This window comes from Sebastes umbrosus, chromosome 3 (assembly GCF_015220745.1).
Source record: "Sebastes umbrosus isolate fSebUmb1 chromosome 3, fSebUmb1.pri, whole genome shotgun sequence".
Lineage (NCBI taxonomy): Eukaryota > Metazoa > Chordata > Actinopteri > Perciformes > Sebastidae > Sebastes > Sebastes umbrosus.
The window spans coordinates 5,396,100-5,415,260 of NC_051271.1; the positions used below are offsets into that span (position 1 = coordinate 5,396,100).

Sequence of the window (19,161 nt, forward strand, 5' to 3'; positions counted from 1 at the left end):
TTGCACTCTTATCAGCTAACTTTACTGCCACTACTGCAATTTACTGAGGTTAACTAGCTATTATACTGACAAGATATGTGTAGCGGGCAAGAAGGGGGTCAGGATGTTGGAGTTCACCGGGTTAACTGGGTTCAGACTGACTTGTGCCACACTGTCATTTGATATCAATGATTTTTACTCCAAATAGGGGAACTGGTTTTGTGGAAAACAAAGCGATCGCATGCGAGCTCATAATGATTACATAACAACACATGATTTTATCCCAAAGGTGCAGGCGCATGGATTTTTTTTTTTTTGTTTGCGCTTTCGACCAGTGATAATCTTATTGAGTTTAAACGTGGCCAAAGTTGTGAAACCAACTTTTCCAGGAGCTAAAGGTCCTATTACATGTTCACACAGTGCAAACAAATGTTGACAAATCTGACCCGTCCTAATGTGACAAAAACGTGGAAACCTTCAGGCTTACTAACATGTTGATCTGACCAAGAAACAAGAGCATAAAAAAATAACGGCTAAAAATAGACGGACATCTAAGAGCAGTTGAATAACAGACTGATACTCAGCATTTTAAAAACATACTCCGCTGTGTTTGAGATAAATAGAAAAAGGCCATAAATTAGCATGAAAAATAAGAAGTAACTCCTGGTAGAATTCCTCAGAATAAATGAGGAATTTATCTTTTTATATTATTTAAAAAAGCAAGGAAACTGCATTCTTGTATTAGATGTGAATGAAGTAAGAAACTAATCCTCCCCGTCTGCTTACATTCATGTTGCTCGTAGGGTGGATAATGTATTCGGACTGAGATCAGGATGAAGAAGATGAACAGGGGCCAGATGATCTCAATCAGCAGCTGGATCTAAGAGAGGAAGACAAAAAAGATGATCAATCAAGTGATTCACAGAAGGCGTCACACTCCAGGGAAACAAAAACGTGTGATACAAGTGAGTTAATCATCCCAAAACAGTGACAAGTTTCCTTTGTACTTTGCAGTTTTTGTGTATTTCCAGTTCAATTAAAGGTAATCTCTGCTGCTTTAGAAGAAAAACAACATCATGTGTGTGTGTGTGTGCGTGTGTGTGTGTGTGTGTGTGTGTGTGTGTAGAGGGGCTATCAGTTGTTGTCCTTTGTAAACAGTAATCCCACCATGAGTCTGGGTACAGTATATGGGTTAATAAGGGGAGACGGAGCGAGACAGAGAGAGACAGAGAGAGAGAGAGAGAGAGAGAGACAGAGAGAGAGAGAGAGAGAGAGAGAGAGGTGTCTGCAGGGGTTTAGAGGACTATGTCCATCTGTTCCATATGGCCCCTCTACTTCAGCTGCCTTTAACCAGCATGGCACACATGCAGCGCCGGGATAAGAATAAAGACGCTGTCTCAGGAAACGCACTGTATCCCTTTGTTGGAAACATAATGTCAAGCAGCCACAGCCGCCAATTTCAGGAGGAGTTTCTGCTTCATGGTCAACTGGCTTAATTGCATGCAGACGAGCCTCCTGACATATAAAGAGCCACTATGCTGCAGCTTGGAACTGAATTAGTTTTACATAACTTTGAGTGCGTGGGCATCAACCAGGACAAGATGGTAACTGGACAATGCATCTGACATGTGTCATCATCACATCTTTGACTGACTCACAGTCATTTGTAAACTGTAATGCTTCTCAGTCCGAATGGCTTCAGAGGAGAATCACATCCTTTCCATTGTTGTGGGCCGCATATTTATGGGAAAGACATAAAGATCTAGAAAGTCTTTGTAAAGCCCTTGTGACTGGTCATGTGGCACTGGAAGAATCACTTCCGATTTAAAGGTGATCCATCGAAAATGTGACAAAGCATTCAGAGGAAATTATACAAAAGAACAGAGACAACTCCGTTTTTTAATCTTGTTTTGTGGATTGACCTGAAAATGTGCTTGATTGCATTATTAGCACAACTAACTTCAAACAGGAGGACAATGCAACGTAAGCTCATGATTCTGCCTGGCAGCATACACAATACTGCACTTGTGAGACGAACATTTAAATATAAAAAGTTTACTTTGTGGATCATGAATAAAATAAAATGAACAGAAATAACACAGCATGGATTAGTGAAAAGCTGTTTTAAATTAAATAAATTAAAAAAACAAAACAATAAATAGATAATAGATAACTGACTGCGTACTGTACTGTGTACTCATCCAGTCTATTGTTCTCGTGAGTCAGTAATCTGAATAACTCCTACTTACAGTCTGTCTCCGTCGGTAGGTGAAGTTCTTCCAAAGCAGTAAACCCAGCTGAGTGGAGACGGACATGTTGACGTCTTCCCAACCTCACTGAGCACGCTCCAGCTCCTCACTGTCAACCCAAAAAGACATTGAGAGACGGTCAACCACTGCAAACTTGTACATGTAAAACAGGCAAAACTAAGCAACACTTTCCTCGCAGTGAAAGGGCCCCAGATTAAAACACAGTCAGCTAACTAACCCTCTGCAGTCCAACTTTGTTCCTGTGGAAAAAGATATGATTTAGAAAAAAACAACCTGTAAATCCCCCAAACACTGACGCACAACACTGATGTGAAAACAGAACAGAAAGTCGCTACATCAACAAAACCATAACCAAATGCACGCAACTGTAGCAAATATGGCTGTAACATCCGGTTGATCTAAAAAAAACTGTTAAAACTAAAATACATGAAAGTGCCATCCGAAACAAAGACTGACAGAAAAATAATCATAACAACAGATTCACCTATTGAACAAAACTGTTCTGAAAAGCAGACCAGCCAAAAAAGTTTCAGCAACACTCAGCAGATGAAGTCGCCTGATGACTGAGGGAGGCTGCTAACCGCTGCAGTTTCAGGTCCACCTGATGTTGACACATCTGTCCAAAGGTCGAGCCACAGCTGAACTGGGACAATGAGTGGGTGGTGGGCAGTATTTGAATGTGGTGAAAGTTGTTGTTAATCCTTTTTATCATCACAATTTTCACCCCGTCGACACCTCGGTATCACACGCAGTACTTGATGTAAATGTTACAAGAAAGCATCTCCACTCCCCATTGTTCAGACGACCCGCTGATTAAACAGCATTAGTGGGTTTACCCAAAGTAACGTAATAAGCAGATTCACTTTTACACTATTTTTTTTTTGTTGCTAGAAACTGGACTATCTCAGATTTACTGAAGGACACATGATTCACCCTCATATGAAAACCTTTGTGGGGCCGGGCGCACACTTTTTCATGTCTATTTGTTTATTCTATTTGCAGATTCAAAAGTCCTCGGGTATTGCCCGGGCTTGTTTTGGACTCCAGAAAGAAACACCAACACACACAAAATATTCATTGCAGTTTTGTGTGTCTTTTTGCTCAAAGAACAATGACTTTGGGCTTGGCGATATGGAAAAAAAAGGAGATTTTTGATAAATAATGATCAGTAAAGTGTATATAATAACTAAGTGGGTAAAGGTAAATAATAAAACAGTGTGGTAAGTTCAGAAAATCACATCACTTTACTGTAACGCAGCCTTTAAAACCAGGAAAAGACAACATTTATGCCACATCGTGATATTCTAGGACAATATCTAGTCTCATATCACGATGTCGAAATTGTATTGGTATATTGCTCAGCTCTACTGGATGGTAAGTCAAACCCCACAAGTGGGGAAGCCCCACAAATCAGAAACATGGACTTATCAGGAGTTATCCAGCTAATTTTGTAATCTTGTTTTCTGAGACAGACACCCAGACCATCAGGAGCTAAAACCAGGTCAGCCACTCAAGACTGAGACCCTTAACTCCTATATTAAGGTCACCGTGCTTTACAGCACAAGAGGAAAGTATGGCTTAGGTCTTAAATGAACAGCGTCGTTATGTAATCTAAAGAAGAGACATTGTATTATGGTAAACATTTAACTTTTATCTCAAAGAGCTAATCAAGACATTGGGTACATCCCCGTCTAAAGTCCATACACAAAATCTTACAAAACAATGCTGTCATTTTTGTGTCTGTTACTTCAAGTTTGATGGATAGTTTAGAGTTGCAGTTGGAAATCTTTAAACAAAGGATCATGGCCATCCTGTTTATTATATTGAGTTCCCTTTATTCTGTATAAAGGTGATGTCAGAAAGTGGAACAACAGTTCAACGACGCCAAGGACACAGTGATGTTCAAACATGATGCTTTGCTTGTGGGTTGAAAAAAAAAGTCCTGCCTTAATCCAATCACTAATCCAGACTTCTATGGTTTGACACCTGTTTTCCTCTAATGCAATCATAATGAGACCAGCCACATCTAAACCACTGCCCCGGCAGCCTCCACTTGCTTGCAGGGTGAAACTAATTTATCACTGCCAGGATGTACGCCTTCGAGCATTCAATAATCGCCATTGGGGATGGCCAAAAGGACAACTATTGGGAACAAAACACAAAACAGATGTCAACAACATTTTGTTTTTTACACCAGTAGCTCGATTGTATTGCACACATTTTCCACAGCTTCATGCAACTGGCTGTATTAAGTGAATCCACTGGAATGTATGAAATGTCGCAACAGGACCTTTGGGATGAGTAAACAGCACAGTGACCCATGTACAATATCTGCTGTACTAGTACATCTGTTTACTCCATGAGTCACTGATATAACGGCAGCGGCTGCGGCACATATTGAACAGTTTCATTGACAAACAATATAAAATAGCTGCTGTAGACTTACTGAAGAAAACATCATTTAAAAACAAACACTTGTGTACATAACAGTTCTGTCTATTCCTTGCCTTTTATTTGTCAAGCTTTGTTGTCCTTGCCTCTAGCTGTTTCTATTTCTGTGTAAGTACGCTTAGAGAGATGCAAAAAACAAATCAAGGAAATTCCTTGTATTTGGCAAATAAAGCTGATTCTGATTCTGAATACACAACTGGACATTTGAATGAATGACTTAAGCAGATATCAGGTGATTTATGCAACAAGGGCACAATATGAAATTCTTTTTAATGCCTTTATCGCAAGACAAAAACAACATCAGCACCAGCTTGTCCTTAGTCACAAAATACCTTATATGCTTTTACAGTAAATGTGGATTTTTTTTCTCTGAATGTATATTTCAATAGGCTCCACAAGCTAAAAGCACAAATCCAAATGAATAAGGGGGAAAACAACACCTACATTGCCATATTATGGTCTGCACTGTTGCTGTTTTCGTGTGGGTGGACAACAACCTATACAATTTACACCTTCGTCACATTTGGCACACATTGAATGGATTCTTCTTTCCTTCCTAATTATATCCCATATTTTTGGATACCAATTTTGATTGCAGAAAAGAAAAAGCTTGAGTCGTTTTTGAGGAGTTTAACCCTCCATACATCGTGTGGTTTTGGTGGTGAAAACACATCGCAGGCAGAGAGATAAGAGAGAGAGACTCTGTGCTGAGTGTTGATCAGCAGCAGCAGCAGCCAGAATGGTGCAGAGCCAGAGCGCCTCTAGTGGTAAAAACACAAACCTCCTTTTTTATACTTGTTTACCATCAATTCTCACTCACGTGTTACATCGCACTCATACAGGATTTTATTCTCAAAACTCCAGTGTCTTCATTGTTTACCAAACATACATAACAGATCATTTAAAATGGAAAACCCTATCAAAACAATGATTTTTTTTCCCCTGACAAAAAAAAAGACTATACTGTAAAAGACCTTCGATGATTGTATGAAAGATATATTTTTTTGCATCTTCAAAAACCAGAGAATGAAAAAATGAAGCAAGTAACGTCGACGATGCACCAACACTGCAGCATTCATAAATAAAAACACTAAAACATTACACTGATCTCACACATATGATAAACACATGGAAACATGAAAGGAATGATAAACTGTTAATTATCATATAAGGGGCATATTTTTCCACTTTTGTCAACAGTATGACATAATGTCATTTTTTAATGTCAATATTCATCATCTGATTGATTGGCTTTTTTATTGCTATTTTGTGTTTCATTGTTCTATTAAAATAAAGGTTACTGTCGGTCATTCAGCTGTGCGATGCTGACCCAAAAGCAAGTCAGCCAAAGTTACACTACAAGGAAGCCGGATGTGCTTTCAGAATAAAACCTCAATAAATAAGACCCTGAAAATACTTGCCATTAAGTTGTTGTTTTTTTGTTTATTTGTTTTGCACAATGTAAGACTATACAAAATAACAAAAAATGAAAGAAAGAATAATATACAGTGTAGGAAGAGCTTATCTGAAGCCTCCACCTAGAGACAAGATTAATATTAAGAAATAATATGACTACATAAAGTACCATTAAGCTGAAAAAGTGTGCAGTGGCTTTAAATTGAAGACAGAAACATTTGCTTTCCACTTCTCACTTTCTTCTTTAATGTTTTTTATAATTTTTGTTTTTTGTAATTTAACTTTCCTGTTTGCTGCTGCCTTTTATTAAACCAGATAATGATCTTATACTGCACTATAGATTTTACTCTTGTCTGCTATTTTCTATCCTAGCTTTTATTTTTAGCTTGTTTTTATGTTTTAATCTTTAATGTTTTTATAACTGTTTTAATTATGTCTTAAAGTTCTTTTGCACTTTGTCCCAATGTTGTTGAATGTTTATGTAAAGCACTTTGAATTGCCCTGTTGCTGAAATGTGCTCTACAAATAAAGATGCCTTGCCTTAATGTATATATTTTTGAATCAAATCAAGATGTTGCCACAAAAGGAGGCTTTTATTTTGGAATACCTAACCGGAAGCTCTTTGTTACCTGTAGCTACCTTGATTACTGGTCCTAAAAGAGGATACAGCTACACAATAAAAGAGCACAAAAACAGCAAAAACAACCTGTGTCAGCTCACTCAAACAACCACATTGCATTAAAAACACACAGTCCATTCAACACATTGCAGTTTTTGTTCAACTTTGTGATGTTAAATTGAAATAAAAACACATAAAAAAACTCAGCAATTAACCATAGGACTCAACACCAACATGTGTTAAGCCCAAACACAGCATTAACCATTGCCTACATGAAGGAATAGTGGTATGACAATATACTTTAACTGTACCACGGTGGCATACATCTCTTTGTTGACCCAACAAAGAAACTCATAAACCCCCAGAACTCACATCCAACCCTAAAAAACCTCCAAACTCACCTAAAGGTGATAATATCCTCTCTGTCTCTTCTCATACAGTGAAATCCTTCCTCCAGAACAACTCTTTAAAAAGATGAATAGACCTCCAGTTTTGTGTTGTGGTCCTCCGGCAGCTCCGCGTCTCACTGTCTGACTATTTTTTTTTTTCCTCCAGCAGGGTTTTATAGCGCAGCTCGATGCGGAGCCGAGCAGCAGCCGAGCAGCAGCCGAGTCGAGCCGAGCAGCAGCCGAGCGGAGCCGAGTCGAGCCGAGTAGCAGCCGAGCGGAGCCGAGCAGAGAGACAGAGGTAACTAACGGTCACCGTGTTTGATGCTGCTCCTCTTATAACGCAAGCACGTGCCGAGTCAAAACATCTCTTAAAGGGCCAGCGACACCTCAAACACCTCATCAGTGCTCTCTGGGGCTTTTCAATTAACACCAAGAAGGTATAGGGAACAAGATTCAATTAATACTACTTTAGGCTGGATTACATCTACTAGGCTACTACTTATATTATAAGCATAACAACAATTATTATTATCATTATAAACATATAACAACTTAAAGGTCCCATATTATGTTCATATTCAGGTTCATACTTGTATTTTGTGTGTCTACTAGAACATGTTTACATGCTGTAATGTTAAAAAAAACTTTATTTTCCTCATACTGTTTGGCTGAATATGCCTGTATTTTCCCTCTGTCTGAAACATTCGGCATTTTGACGGAATTGCAACAGAATTGCGTTGCTAGGCTAGATCTACTAGGCTACTACTTATATTATTAGCATAATACATCGCAATACATTAACATAACATCTTGTTGTTAAATAATAATAAATGTGCTGCAAAAGACATGTAAATCCAGAGGACATATGGTAATTTTTTAATGGGTTATGTATGAATAATTGTGATGTGTTTTGTTTTTTGTCTGATGTGTCTGTCTGTCTATGGTAACAGTATGTCTATTGTATGTGTACTTTCTCTCAAACTGAGCTGCCTATGAATGCAAAATTAATTTTAGTGCAAACTGACAATGAAGTTGTATCACATCATATCGTATCGTATCGTATCGTATAACAACAATTATTGGCATCATTGGGCAAAAATTCCATAATAACCTTTCAGCATATTGTAATTCAAGTGTTCTGAGAGAAAAATAGACTTCTGCACATCCTCATGGCTCTGTTTTCAGGCTTTAAAAAAGCAAATATGATATGATTTATAAAAGTTATTTTCATAAAACGGTCACTATATTCTTACAGTAGTGCATAAGAAAGGTAATCTGAAAAAAGTCATGTGCCTCTGTGTCCTCCGGTGTCCTCTGGTGTCCTCCGGTGTCCTGTCCTCTGGTGTCCTCCGGTGTTCCTAACGGCATCTGCAAGATTTCACAGACCAGAGGAAAACAACGAATCGGTCAAACTAGGCAGCGCTGATCAAATATATTTTCTGTTACTGTAATGCTTAGCTGTAAAATTAGAAAGTTTGCTCCGGCTGGTGGGCGGTGCTTGGTATTACCTCAACTGATCTCAACATGGCAGCCGGGTCACAAACTTTTTCATATTACAGCTAAACAGTACACTACCAGATGTTTCTGATGACATTTCATGCGAGAAATAGGCATTACAGTAACAGAATATTGATTCATATTTGATCAGCGCTGCAGAGTTTGACCGTTGGTCGGGGTTATCGATGACTGATAGCTGCTCAGAGACGTCAGACTCCAGATCGGCTCTGATTGGTTATTTTCCTCCGGTCTGAGAAATCTTGAAGATGTCATTAGGAGCACCGGAGGACACCGGAGGACACAGAGGCACATGATTTTTGCAGCTAATTTGCACACTTGTGTAATGTATATAGTTTGTTATCCTATGTCTATCTATCTATCTATATATTTATGAGAATAAAAGAACTGATCGTAATCTCTAACTCTAACATATAGTTATAGGTTAATTGGTTCAATGTCCTCACAAGTGACAAAATAAAGACAAGTTCAAATATGAGTAAATGAGTAGGAGTTAAAAAGTGGATAAGAAACATTGAATATAAAACATGGAGAAATAATAATATAACAATATGGACATTGATAAAAAAAAATACAGAAGTAATTGTAAAATGTAATGTATTGTAAAGTGGCTCTAAGAATTATGTTAGCGTATACGAGAGCACAATACTATAAAGACACTTAGATACAGTATGTCGAGATGTTTGTTCAGGTATTTATCGTTAAATGAGGAACTTTGCATCTAAAAGCCACAAATCTATAGCTTCAAATTACTTTGCTGGTGTAACTTTATGTCACAGAGCAAAATGTGACATAGACCTGCGTGACCCACAGAACATAGTTTCTGTTCACATCGTAAATACTATGATTACAACAGGGAATCTGCTGAAAAACTTCTGGGTTTCCACACTACAAACTGTAAGACTCTATCGGTCTCGTCCCTCCAAGACTCCACGCAAATCTCTCTGAGTCACACGTCACCTCGCTGACATCCTTCTCCTCTTTCTTCTGAGCTGAGTGTGAATGTGGTTGTCTGTCTGTATGTGTGTTTGTCCCGTGACAGACTGACATCCTCGGTGCACCCTGCCTCTCTCCCAATGCCTGCTGGGATACGCTCCAGCCCTCTGTGACCCTGAACTGGATAAGCGGCTTAGAAAATCCATGGATGGATGTGAACTTGCCATTGCTTCATTTGCACTTGCTGCTTTCATCCATCAAAACCTGAACTCAGATCACAGCAGGGCAAGGACAGCCAACCAGTTGCAGCGATGCTTCAAGCAAAGCACAATATACTCATGTTCTTTTATACTTGTTGCAATATCACCCAGCTTATGATTCTAACTTGCTGTTTCTGCTGTCTGCACTCGGAGATAACATTATTCACTTCACATCTCTCTACAAGTTTCATAGCAAGATGAAAATTTGTGTCCGTTTCCAACATTTATTTTCACAAAGCTAGGTTGTTTGATTTCATTTTTTCCTACAACAGTTTTGAGAGTAAGTAAATACACCTTCAAAAACAATTTTTCCCAGTAAAACAAAGCAGTGTTTCTGTTATTTTAACTGTAACTCTCACGCTTCATGTTGCACCTTATTGTTTTTGCTGCTCATGTCAGTCGTGTTGCTGTAATACTCATGTTTCCTGTCCCCTGCTGTTGATTGAATGACTGATTAAACAACTAATTTCCTCTTGGGGACATTGAATACAATGAACAATTCTAACTGAGATAATATATTTTGAAACCAATTAAAGTGAAATTAAAGCATTTTATTATTTTGTCAGAAACCAAATTGCTAAGAGTTGTGACTGGTTGTCACTCCTGAGCCTACGGAAGACTATGGCAGTCAGATGACTCATTTTTTTTTAATTCTCTATTTATGTAATTTCTCTATGTATACCTCTTTTTTATGTCATGCAAGTATGATGATGAATGTAAAGACATGCAAACACACACTCATGGACACAGAGTCGGTTTTGAATCATGCTTTTTGTTGTTTCCTTAAGAAAAATCACTACAACAACCTAAACCATAACAAATACTGACAGTAAATGTAAATTGAATAACAACGTATTCAAAAACTAGGGAGGGGAAAAAAGGTAAAAAAACAACAACAAACAAACAAAAATTAAAATTAAAATAATTTAATCATTTAAAATAAATAAATAAAAAATTATACAAGTGTGACGTAGTCAAGACAGGGCAGCTCAAATAGAAGCATCCAACACATAACAAGACAACAACATTGAATCACGGCAGCAACAATAAGTATGACAAATAAACATGACATCATACAGTGCATTAACAGGGCAGCCCGTTGGTCATGTGTTTATTTAATTGAAGCAACTGCAGCCAGCAGTGACCACTTCCTTTATTCTATGTGTTCAGGTGACCAAAGCGGCGAGGGCCCGAGACTCTGGACATCTGAGTATCAGACATGAGGTAACCAGAATTAGGGATACAGAGCCGGGAAATGTATTTAGATGAGTTTCACCCTTTAACCTCATCAAGTGTTGATGAAGATGAAGACAGGCAATAGGTATGGATTGTGTTCTGATTGGGCTCACCTGTGCTGTTCAGAGTCAAGTAGGCACAGGTGAAGGAACTGGCCTTCTACCTCCAAGAGGTCAAGGCCCAGTTACGTGTTGGTTAATCTTGTGTGACAAAGAGAATTTCCAAACAGATGAGTTAAAGCATAATGATTCAATTTATTCCGAACAATCAATGTTGCATAAGTAAAATAAAAGAGTTTACAGATATCTGGATCCAATCAACGTGTCCCTGACAACATACAGTGCATGGGTCAGTTCGCGAAGTCTGAACCCCAAGCTATCCCTGATCCAGCCTATTCATGGTTTACACAATAGTAATATTCATGAGCTTATGGCACGTGATTTTGCTGCATATTTTCTTCTTTGTTTCTCCTTCTGACTCCTTCCTCCCTTGACCTTGTAAAAAGAACAGCACGTGCCTCCTCCCTTTCCTCGCAATCACTCCATGCACAACAAATCCAACAGTCAGGTTATTTCAGGTCATTGTAAGCACTTTTGTACATAATAAATCCAACAGTCTGTGGCTGCTCTCAGTTAATCAGTGCCCCTCTAACAACAGGCTTTTTATGAAACAGGAATATCCACAGTGACATTTCCATGAATTAAGAAGAATTAATAACCTGCATTGCAGTGCGATTGTATTTCCCTGATTAAAATGCTCTCCGTTCTCTATACTGTCTTGTTGTCTGCTGCTCAGTAAGTGTGTCTCAAAAACCTTTTCCACCCCACTGAGTGTGGCTAAACAGTGACAGACTGTATCGAGCATGGCCGCCGGGTAACTGGACCGCTCCATGGCCCGACATCATTCTGAATCAGGGGCAACTGTAAACACCTCACATGTCATCAGACACCAGTGTGTGGCTGGTTTTTGTTTGTCTGACGGCATAGCTGCCGGCCACCCACACCAGATTAAACACAACTAAAAGGTGGTCCTTGTTAGCAAAAGTAGAAGAGGCATTTTCCCTTCATAATGATAAAGTAGGGGGTCAAGGCGGAGAGGGAACATTCCTTGTGTTAACCTTTAACAATGCCTGCTGATTATTATCTCAGCATTAAATAGAACAACCGTAGGATGTCTTACTCTTACATGCAGAACATTATGACCCATATTGTAAGGAGAAAGACCTTTTAAAAAAAAATTAAAATCAACCCCAGCTGACCATCATAATACACTTTTGACTTAAATCCTCAGACTAAAGCAGCATTTCCCTTTAACACTAATCCTGTTTGTTTGCTGGTTAGCTTTTGTTAATGTTTGCGAAAAGCTGCAGGAGCCTGATGTACAGAACATGGCAACCATCTGGCAGTGATTATCCAGCCTAGTGTGCCTCCACTGTCTTTTATTCTGTTCTCTTTGCTTAATTAAAGCAGCAGAGGGTAGAACTGGAGCAAATAGGATTTTTTAAAAGTTATTTTTATAAAACGGTCACTATGTCCTGACAGTAGTGCATGAGACAGGTAATCTGAAAAAAGTCATGTGCCTCTGTGTCCTCCGGTGTCCTCAGGTGCCCCTAACGGCAATCTGCAAGATTTCACAGACCGGAGGAAAACAACCAAACGGTCAAACTAGATCAAATATGCATCAATATTCTGTTATTGTAATGCCTATTTCTCGCCTCAGTTGTTTTCAGAAACATCTTGTAGTGCACGATTTAGCTGTAAAATGAGAAAGTTTATGACCCGGCAGCCATGTTGAGATACATGCCAATAAGAACACTCAATAGAAACACTCTCTCTGAAATGACCTGTGATTGGCCAACGTCTCCTGTCAAAGGCTAGATTTTCTAAAGCCTGAAACAATTATTTTAAATTTATTTATTTATTCTTTTTACTTATTTTTTTTTTACACATTACACATTTTTTTTTTTTTTTTTTCATTTTTTTAAATTATTTCGGCAGGTTCCGTCCTCCATAGTCGGTATTCCTTGTATGTTAAATAGGTTGACGTACCACAGAGCACAAAAATCTCCCTCTCACCCTCGTTGGTTGGTATCTGTGTCATCCTCAAGCTCGGGTCCTCTACCAGAGGCCTGGGAGTTATATATATATATATATGGGAGTTATATATATATACAACTCCCATATATATATAACTGGTACAGTACGTTCTGCCTGGCTCTGCCAGCTGGAACAAAATGAAACATGAGTGTCGGAAAAGGTAAACGTGTGTCATTTAGAAACCATTTCTCCTCCACTTGTGGAACGGGTACGGTGAGGTCTCCCAGTGTGGAGTCTCATTAAAACAGGATCCTCAATCAGAGTGATTAGTCATCTAATCCATCAAAGCAGCTCTAGATCTGTCTGCACGGATGAAGATGGATGATAATCATTCAGGATGACTGAGTCATACAATAGCTCATTTTTTTACCTGAAGAATTCAGGGTAACTGAGGGAAATTAAAGCCGTAGTGTTGAGTCACATCACCATGAAACTTCTCCAGTTAATTACTTACATTAAGATAATTATTGTTTGTATTACAAGTTTTCTGAAAATGTATGTTTAAATATGCAAATGAGGCATTATCTAATGCTAACCTTTGGTGAATTTAGGAGAAATCTACAGACACATATAGACAAAGTGTATAAATAAACACCTAAACGTGTATTTTGGGTGTTTTCTTTCCAATAGTCTTGAAGAAGACACGTTATGTACGCAAAATAGCCCAAAATCTCAAAATTGACCAGTGCATGTAAAACAATGTCCTTGCCTGAGGGTGTCTCACCTAATTATAGACTTCCTCAGTGGCTAAATCTAATCAGCTTGTTAAGTGGTCCATTTACAAAGAGACTGATTAAATTTGCTCTTAAGTGATACGATTCAAAAGAGTGTAAAAAGGGATGAAATTATCACTACGGTTTTCTGTAATCATTCTGTATTTACATGATAAATAAATGAATTCATTTCAAATAGATTTGGAGGGAAACAGCTTTTTTTTCTATTGACACAGCCTGTCCTATCTGAGGGTCAGAGGTCACTGTCCACGATGTTCCGGGACGTTTGAGGACAGTAAACTGCGAGAATGAAATTGACCAAAAGTACAAGTACAAGGAGTTCCCCTGTCTGCCCAGTCCAGTACAAAAGCTGGAGGCATTAAGGCAACAATAGTCCATTTTCTTCAAATTATACTGGAGGGAGAGAGAGAGAGAAATGTGTGGCTATAAAGCGAGTTGTGTTGAAATGAACATAGAGAGTTCAGCAGTTCACATCTCGTTCATTGTGATTATGTGTGGTAAACTGTCAGGTGCAGTTATTCCCACTGGCTGGAGAACAATGGTTTTGTTTTGGCTGGCACAGCGGGGGGTAGCTTCCACTCAGGACTGATGGGATCCCTGGACTTCAACCCACTTAGGATATTAGGAGTTGTGGTTGCAATGGTATGACAATTATTGTAAGTCGCTTTGTTGAAAAGCATCAGAAAAATAAATGTAAAGTAAGACAACAATCTCGTCTTCTTTACCGATACGCGTGTATCAGCACACAAAGTCAGACGATGTTCAGCCCAGTGGGCTGCGACCGAACGTCTCTTTGGGAGACAAAACAGCTTTTGTACACATAAAGACGCCATAAAGAAAAAATGCAGAGAACTGGGATTGTGACTGCCTAAAGGAGGATTTGTACAGTACATAGTCTATGAGCTATTATTGTCTTTCACCAATAAAACAGTTGTCCATTCATATTATGTTATGTAAGTTTATATAAGACTTCGACGGATCAACACAATTCACATTTAGGGGTTATAGTAAAAAGGAAATATTTTATGGGAAAGGTAGATCACTGAGGTGGAATGTGTGCTCTAATTATCAAGACATCCTCAACTATTAAACAGCATCACAATCTTGAGATAACACATTACACTTGTGGTGTGCATATATCATAAAAAGATAAAACAATCTAGCAATATCGTCATGTGATGATGTCATTTTGAGAGATTAAATATTGTGTTCTCGTGATCCAAATTGGACTGTGTTGCCCTAGTTTTTACGGTGTGTCCCGCACCGTCGGCTCTAGTCTGCCCGTGACTGAGGTTTTTTTGGCCGATTCAGCAGGTTGAATCGGAGTCGGAGCTCGTCGCTTAGAGAAATCACTCTGATTGGCTGTTCAATTTAAGCGAATCAGTGCACAAGAAGAGAAACGTAAGCGAAGAAAGCAAACGAGTGAAGTCAAGAGGAAAAACACAGAAGATGCTTCTCATTTTTCATCTTCATTTCATCTGATCATTCCAACACATGGATATTTTCACACCGACATGGCCATCTGGAATGAGGCTAAGTGGTGAATGAGAGTGGTGTGAAAATGGTCGGCAAACGTCGCTTTGTTTCATGTACGTATCATAACAACGGCTTGTATATCCGTCGTCCTCGTTCTTCCGGTCTACCGCCGCCTGCTGGTGTGGAGAGTTGTTTCCTCTCACGCAGGCACAGAATGTATGTGCGGCTGTAGCCTTTACGGTGTGTTCAAGTGCAACTTGTCGGCCAAGACAAAGGCGACGTGAGGCGACGCAACAGTCGGCCTTTGTCGCCACTAGTTCTTCAATGTCGGGTTGGTGTGTCTGGACCTTAACAGTTTATCCAAGTCGGCTAAACCTGAAAGAACTGACAAGTTAGTCGACCATCAGATTTTACATTGAAAAGTAGCCAGAATACAATGTTTTAGTTCACTCAAAAAACACAAATTTATCCGTATTATGAAGCGTGATCATATGGAAACAGATGTAAAAACAATTATAAGCGTGCATGGTTGCGCACAGCTTCTGCAGAAAACCCCTGCAGCTTGGTCAAAGGCAACAAACCCGGCATCTCTAAGGCTATCTGTTCAGACCTAATGCGTCCTGAGTGATCGGATCACAAGTAGACAGCTTTAAGTATACGTCTGTTCACACCTGGCATTAGAAGTGATCCAATCTCACTTCCCCGCTCTATATGCAAATAAACACGTAGCAAACGCACGGCTAATACAGCAGACGGTGTGATGTAATATTACATGAATGTCAGTAGTTAATATCCTAAATATTTGTGAATTTGGGTACATTTTCTAAACATTAAAATACCTCTGAGCCGCCGGCACCGTTGCCTTTGCCAGGTAACGACGGGGTACAGAGCGAGCTTCAGAGCCGGAGATGAGAGGGAGCAGGCGGGTGTCAGCTCTGCGTAAAGCACTAGAACAAAAACACAGACACATCTCTGACAGTATGATAATAATGTACTTCCTGTGCCTCGTCTGATAATTGGTAGATTATGTAGCCTATAGATAAGATATACTTTAATAAGAAACAAATTTACAGTTGTACTGACAGAATACAGTAAAGCACAGAAGCCGTTTCTATGCCGCGAGGCACACAAACGGCTGTGTCTGTCTGTTTATTCACATGAGGAACGCAGAGACCCCGCGGATCCCAGCAGGAGGCGGTCCTTAATGTGGCCAAGACACATTCACGTACACACAACTAAAAGAATGTGACCATATGTGGCTCAGACCAGCTCCGAATGTGGTCTGAGCGATTGGAACTCAATGCGTCCTCGATGCATCTTGAGTGTGTTCACACCTGTACTTATAGCTGTCCACCTGTGATCCGATCACTCAGGACGGATGTTAATACCAGGTCTGAAAAGAGCCTAATGTCTGTGGCTGAAAGACTGATTGCAGTGTTTCAGTCACAGACATTAGGCTCTTTTCAGACCTGGTATTAACGTCTGCTGCCTTCAGTTTAGTATCGACTGAGTAAAAAACGTTTACATACCATTCAAACAGAAACTCTTCATAGTGGTATAAACTGAGAAGTCGACATGTTATCTATCTGACAAACATTATATTTGATCCTAACCACTATCCGGCTGCACTTCCAGGTACATAAATAACAGTTGCACATTCTTGGTTTTGCTTGAGGACCCATTGGGACCAATTCCAGGTAGCCTTGAGAATCACTGACTGAGAGAGAGACATATACAATCAGGGTATAAATGAGAAAATGGGACACAGTGGGACTCATTTAAGTCAAGGTCTGAGCAGAAGGTGAAGAATCTCTTTCTAAGAAACTGGGCTTCTGTGTATCATACAATTACTGGCTCTTTGCTTATTGACACAGTTTGTTTTTGGGGATTTTTGATTTCTTTCCTCATCTGTTTTGCACTGAAATGCACCAGCCAGTTGATTCACTTATTCAGATGAAACATGTACACTGATCACTCCTTCCTTCATTTTTTGGTGAAGGGGAGCATTCCCTTGATATGAATGATTGGATTCTTTTCCCTTTTGGTTTACAGAGAGAGAGCACGAATGGAAAAAAAAGTGTACCAGCTAAGCTTCCTCTCTTTCACTTTGACCGATAGTAACCTAAGATAGACCTGCAGGCTGCTAATATACCGGTGTTCTCTGTAGGAATAAATTAAACTGTGTCTCACTTTATAGAGCTGATAAAACTGCATGAGAATATGTCCTCCTCCTATATAGCTAATAAACAAAACTAAATATACAGGCATGTGTGCATGATGTGGGTGCAGACAAGCAGGATGAGAGGAAGAAGAAGAAGAGGAGGAGGAGGATGGAAGGTTTGTCCGATAGTAACCCCAGCACAGAGAATGAAGGAGCAGGGTTGGTTTGTCCGATAGTAACCCTGATGATGATGATGATGCAGGATAGGAGGGGGATGGTGGAAGGACTGCACTATATTTATCTCTGTGCTGCAAAAATGTGTCACATCTGCTCGGTTTACTGAGAAAAAAATGCCTGATTGTGTCTCTAAATGCATCTGTTTGAATGCAACATCATCATCATCATCTCAGAAGAAGAAGCTGTATGCGGAAAGAACCGCGCGAGACACACGATTTAATTGATTAATTTGCATCAAAAACATCTTAATGAACTGAATCAGAAACATTGCTCGATACTGATGTGTGACACGCAATAGAAAACGAGCTCCACAGCAGGAACAGGAGTTAGAGAAACGTTGTTTTGGATTTCTCTCGCTTGCAACGTCGGCACGTATGTGGCCTTCAGGTGCTGTCGGAAATATTGCAAATGAACAATCATTAATCAACAAAACAGTAAATTAATCAGCCATAAATTGACCGGATTACACAGGTATTCATTAGAATAGCATCATGTTGTGCTTAAGTTGAACTCACTGGTCCATAGGCTAGGTTTGTGTGCTAATTGTGTGGTAATAGGCTACATGTTTATAATTGATGATCACTTTCTTGACTCAGTTCTCATACAGTTTTAATTTTAAATAAATAATTTATATATTTAAATGTAATTTATATAATTATAAATATAAATGAAATTAAAAATAATTGTTTTAATTATTTATCTAAATATCTAATAAATGTAGTACATACAAATTTCAATTACTTTCTTGATACATCCCCCTCTTTACAGCTGAGGGGCAAAGGCACACATCAATTAGCTTGATATTTTTTTCAGTCTATTTTCATTTTGTAGAATTATCATACACTTCTCTTTTCATCTGATTCACATGCACATCAAGACATTTATAGCTTTTGTAGTAGCACATAGAAGTCAGTGTACTATGCACCGATACACCACAGTCCAACTCACTTAAAACCTCCCTCTGTGTGACTTTTTTGTGTAATAAAGCGACATTAACTAATAAATAGTCTTGTCATGTGCCAATTATTTTCATTAGTTATTCTGACCACGAGCAATCCAACTCTTAAAAGAAATTCCCCTGATATCTTGGATGTACGAGCTTTCGAAAGAGCCCGTGAACGCCTCGTGGTTTGACCGCTGGTTACCTCTCGCTGCAGCCGTCAGAGAAGTGGGTGAAAGGGGAATGATGTCACTGGCTGGCTGAGGACGACTGGGGAGAACAATGGAGGCTGGAAATGGTTACTGGGCAGAAATAGGGCAACGAAGAAGATGATTGTTATTAGTTTATTACCTGGGGAATGTTTTTATATGTCTGAACAGCATGTCTAAGGATCTTTGACGAAGTTAAAGGTTGCATTGTACAACATAGTTTTAAAGTAACAGTAT

General features: G+C 39.2%; 1 protein-coding gene across 8 annotated transcripts in view; it reads right to left on the reverse strand.

The window, feature by feature from the left end:
- Window positions 1–7,309, reverse strand: part of LOC119484601 (phospholipid-transporting ATPase ABCA1-like) — a 42,692-nt gene extending 35,383 nt beyond the window's left edge. For 3 of the 8 annotated variants that reach the window (XM_037763514.1, XM_037763515.1, XM_037763513.1), the window contains exons 1-3: window positions 7,137–7,305; window positions 2,229–2,337; window positions 766–859 (exon numbers count right to left, since the gene is read on the reverse strand). In XM_037763514.1, the coding sequence (XP_037619442.1) occupies window positions 766–859; window positions 2,229–2,294 (160 nt within the window). In that variant the 5' untranslated portion in view covers window positions 2,295–2,337; window positions 7,137–7,305. Of the gene's footprint in view, window positions 1–765; window positions 860–2,228; window positions 2,338–2,733; window positions 3,014–7,136 lie in introns of those variants that run through there. The other 5 variants (XM_037763512.1, XM_037763510.1, XM_037763516.1 and 2 more) reach the window with 4 other exon arrangements.
- Window positions 7,310–19,161: the final 11,852 nt, after the last annotated feature.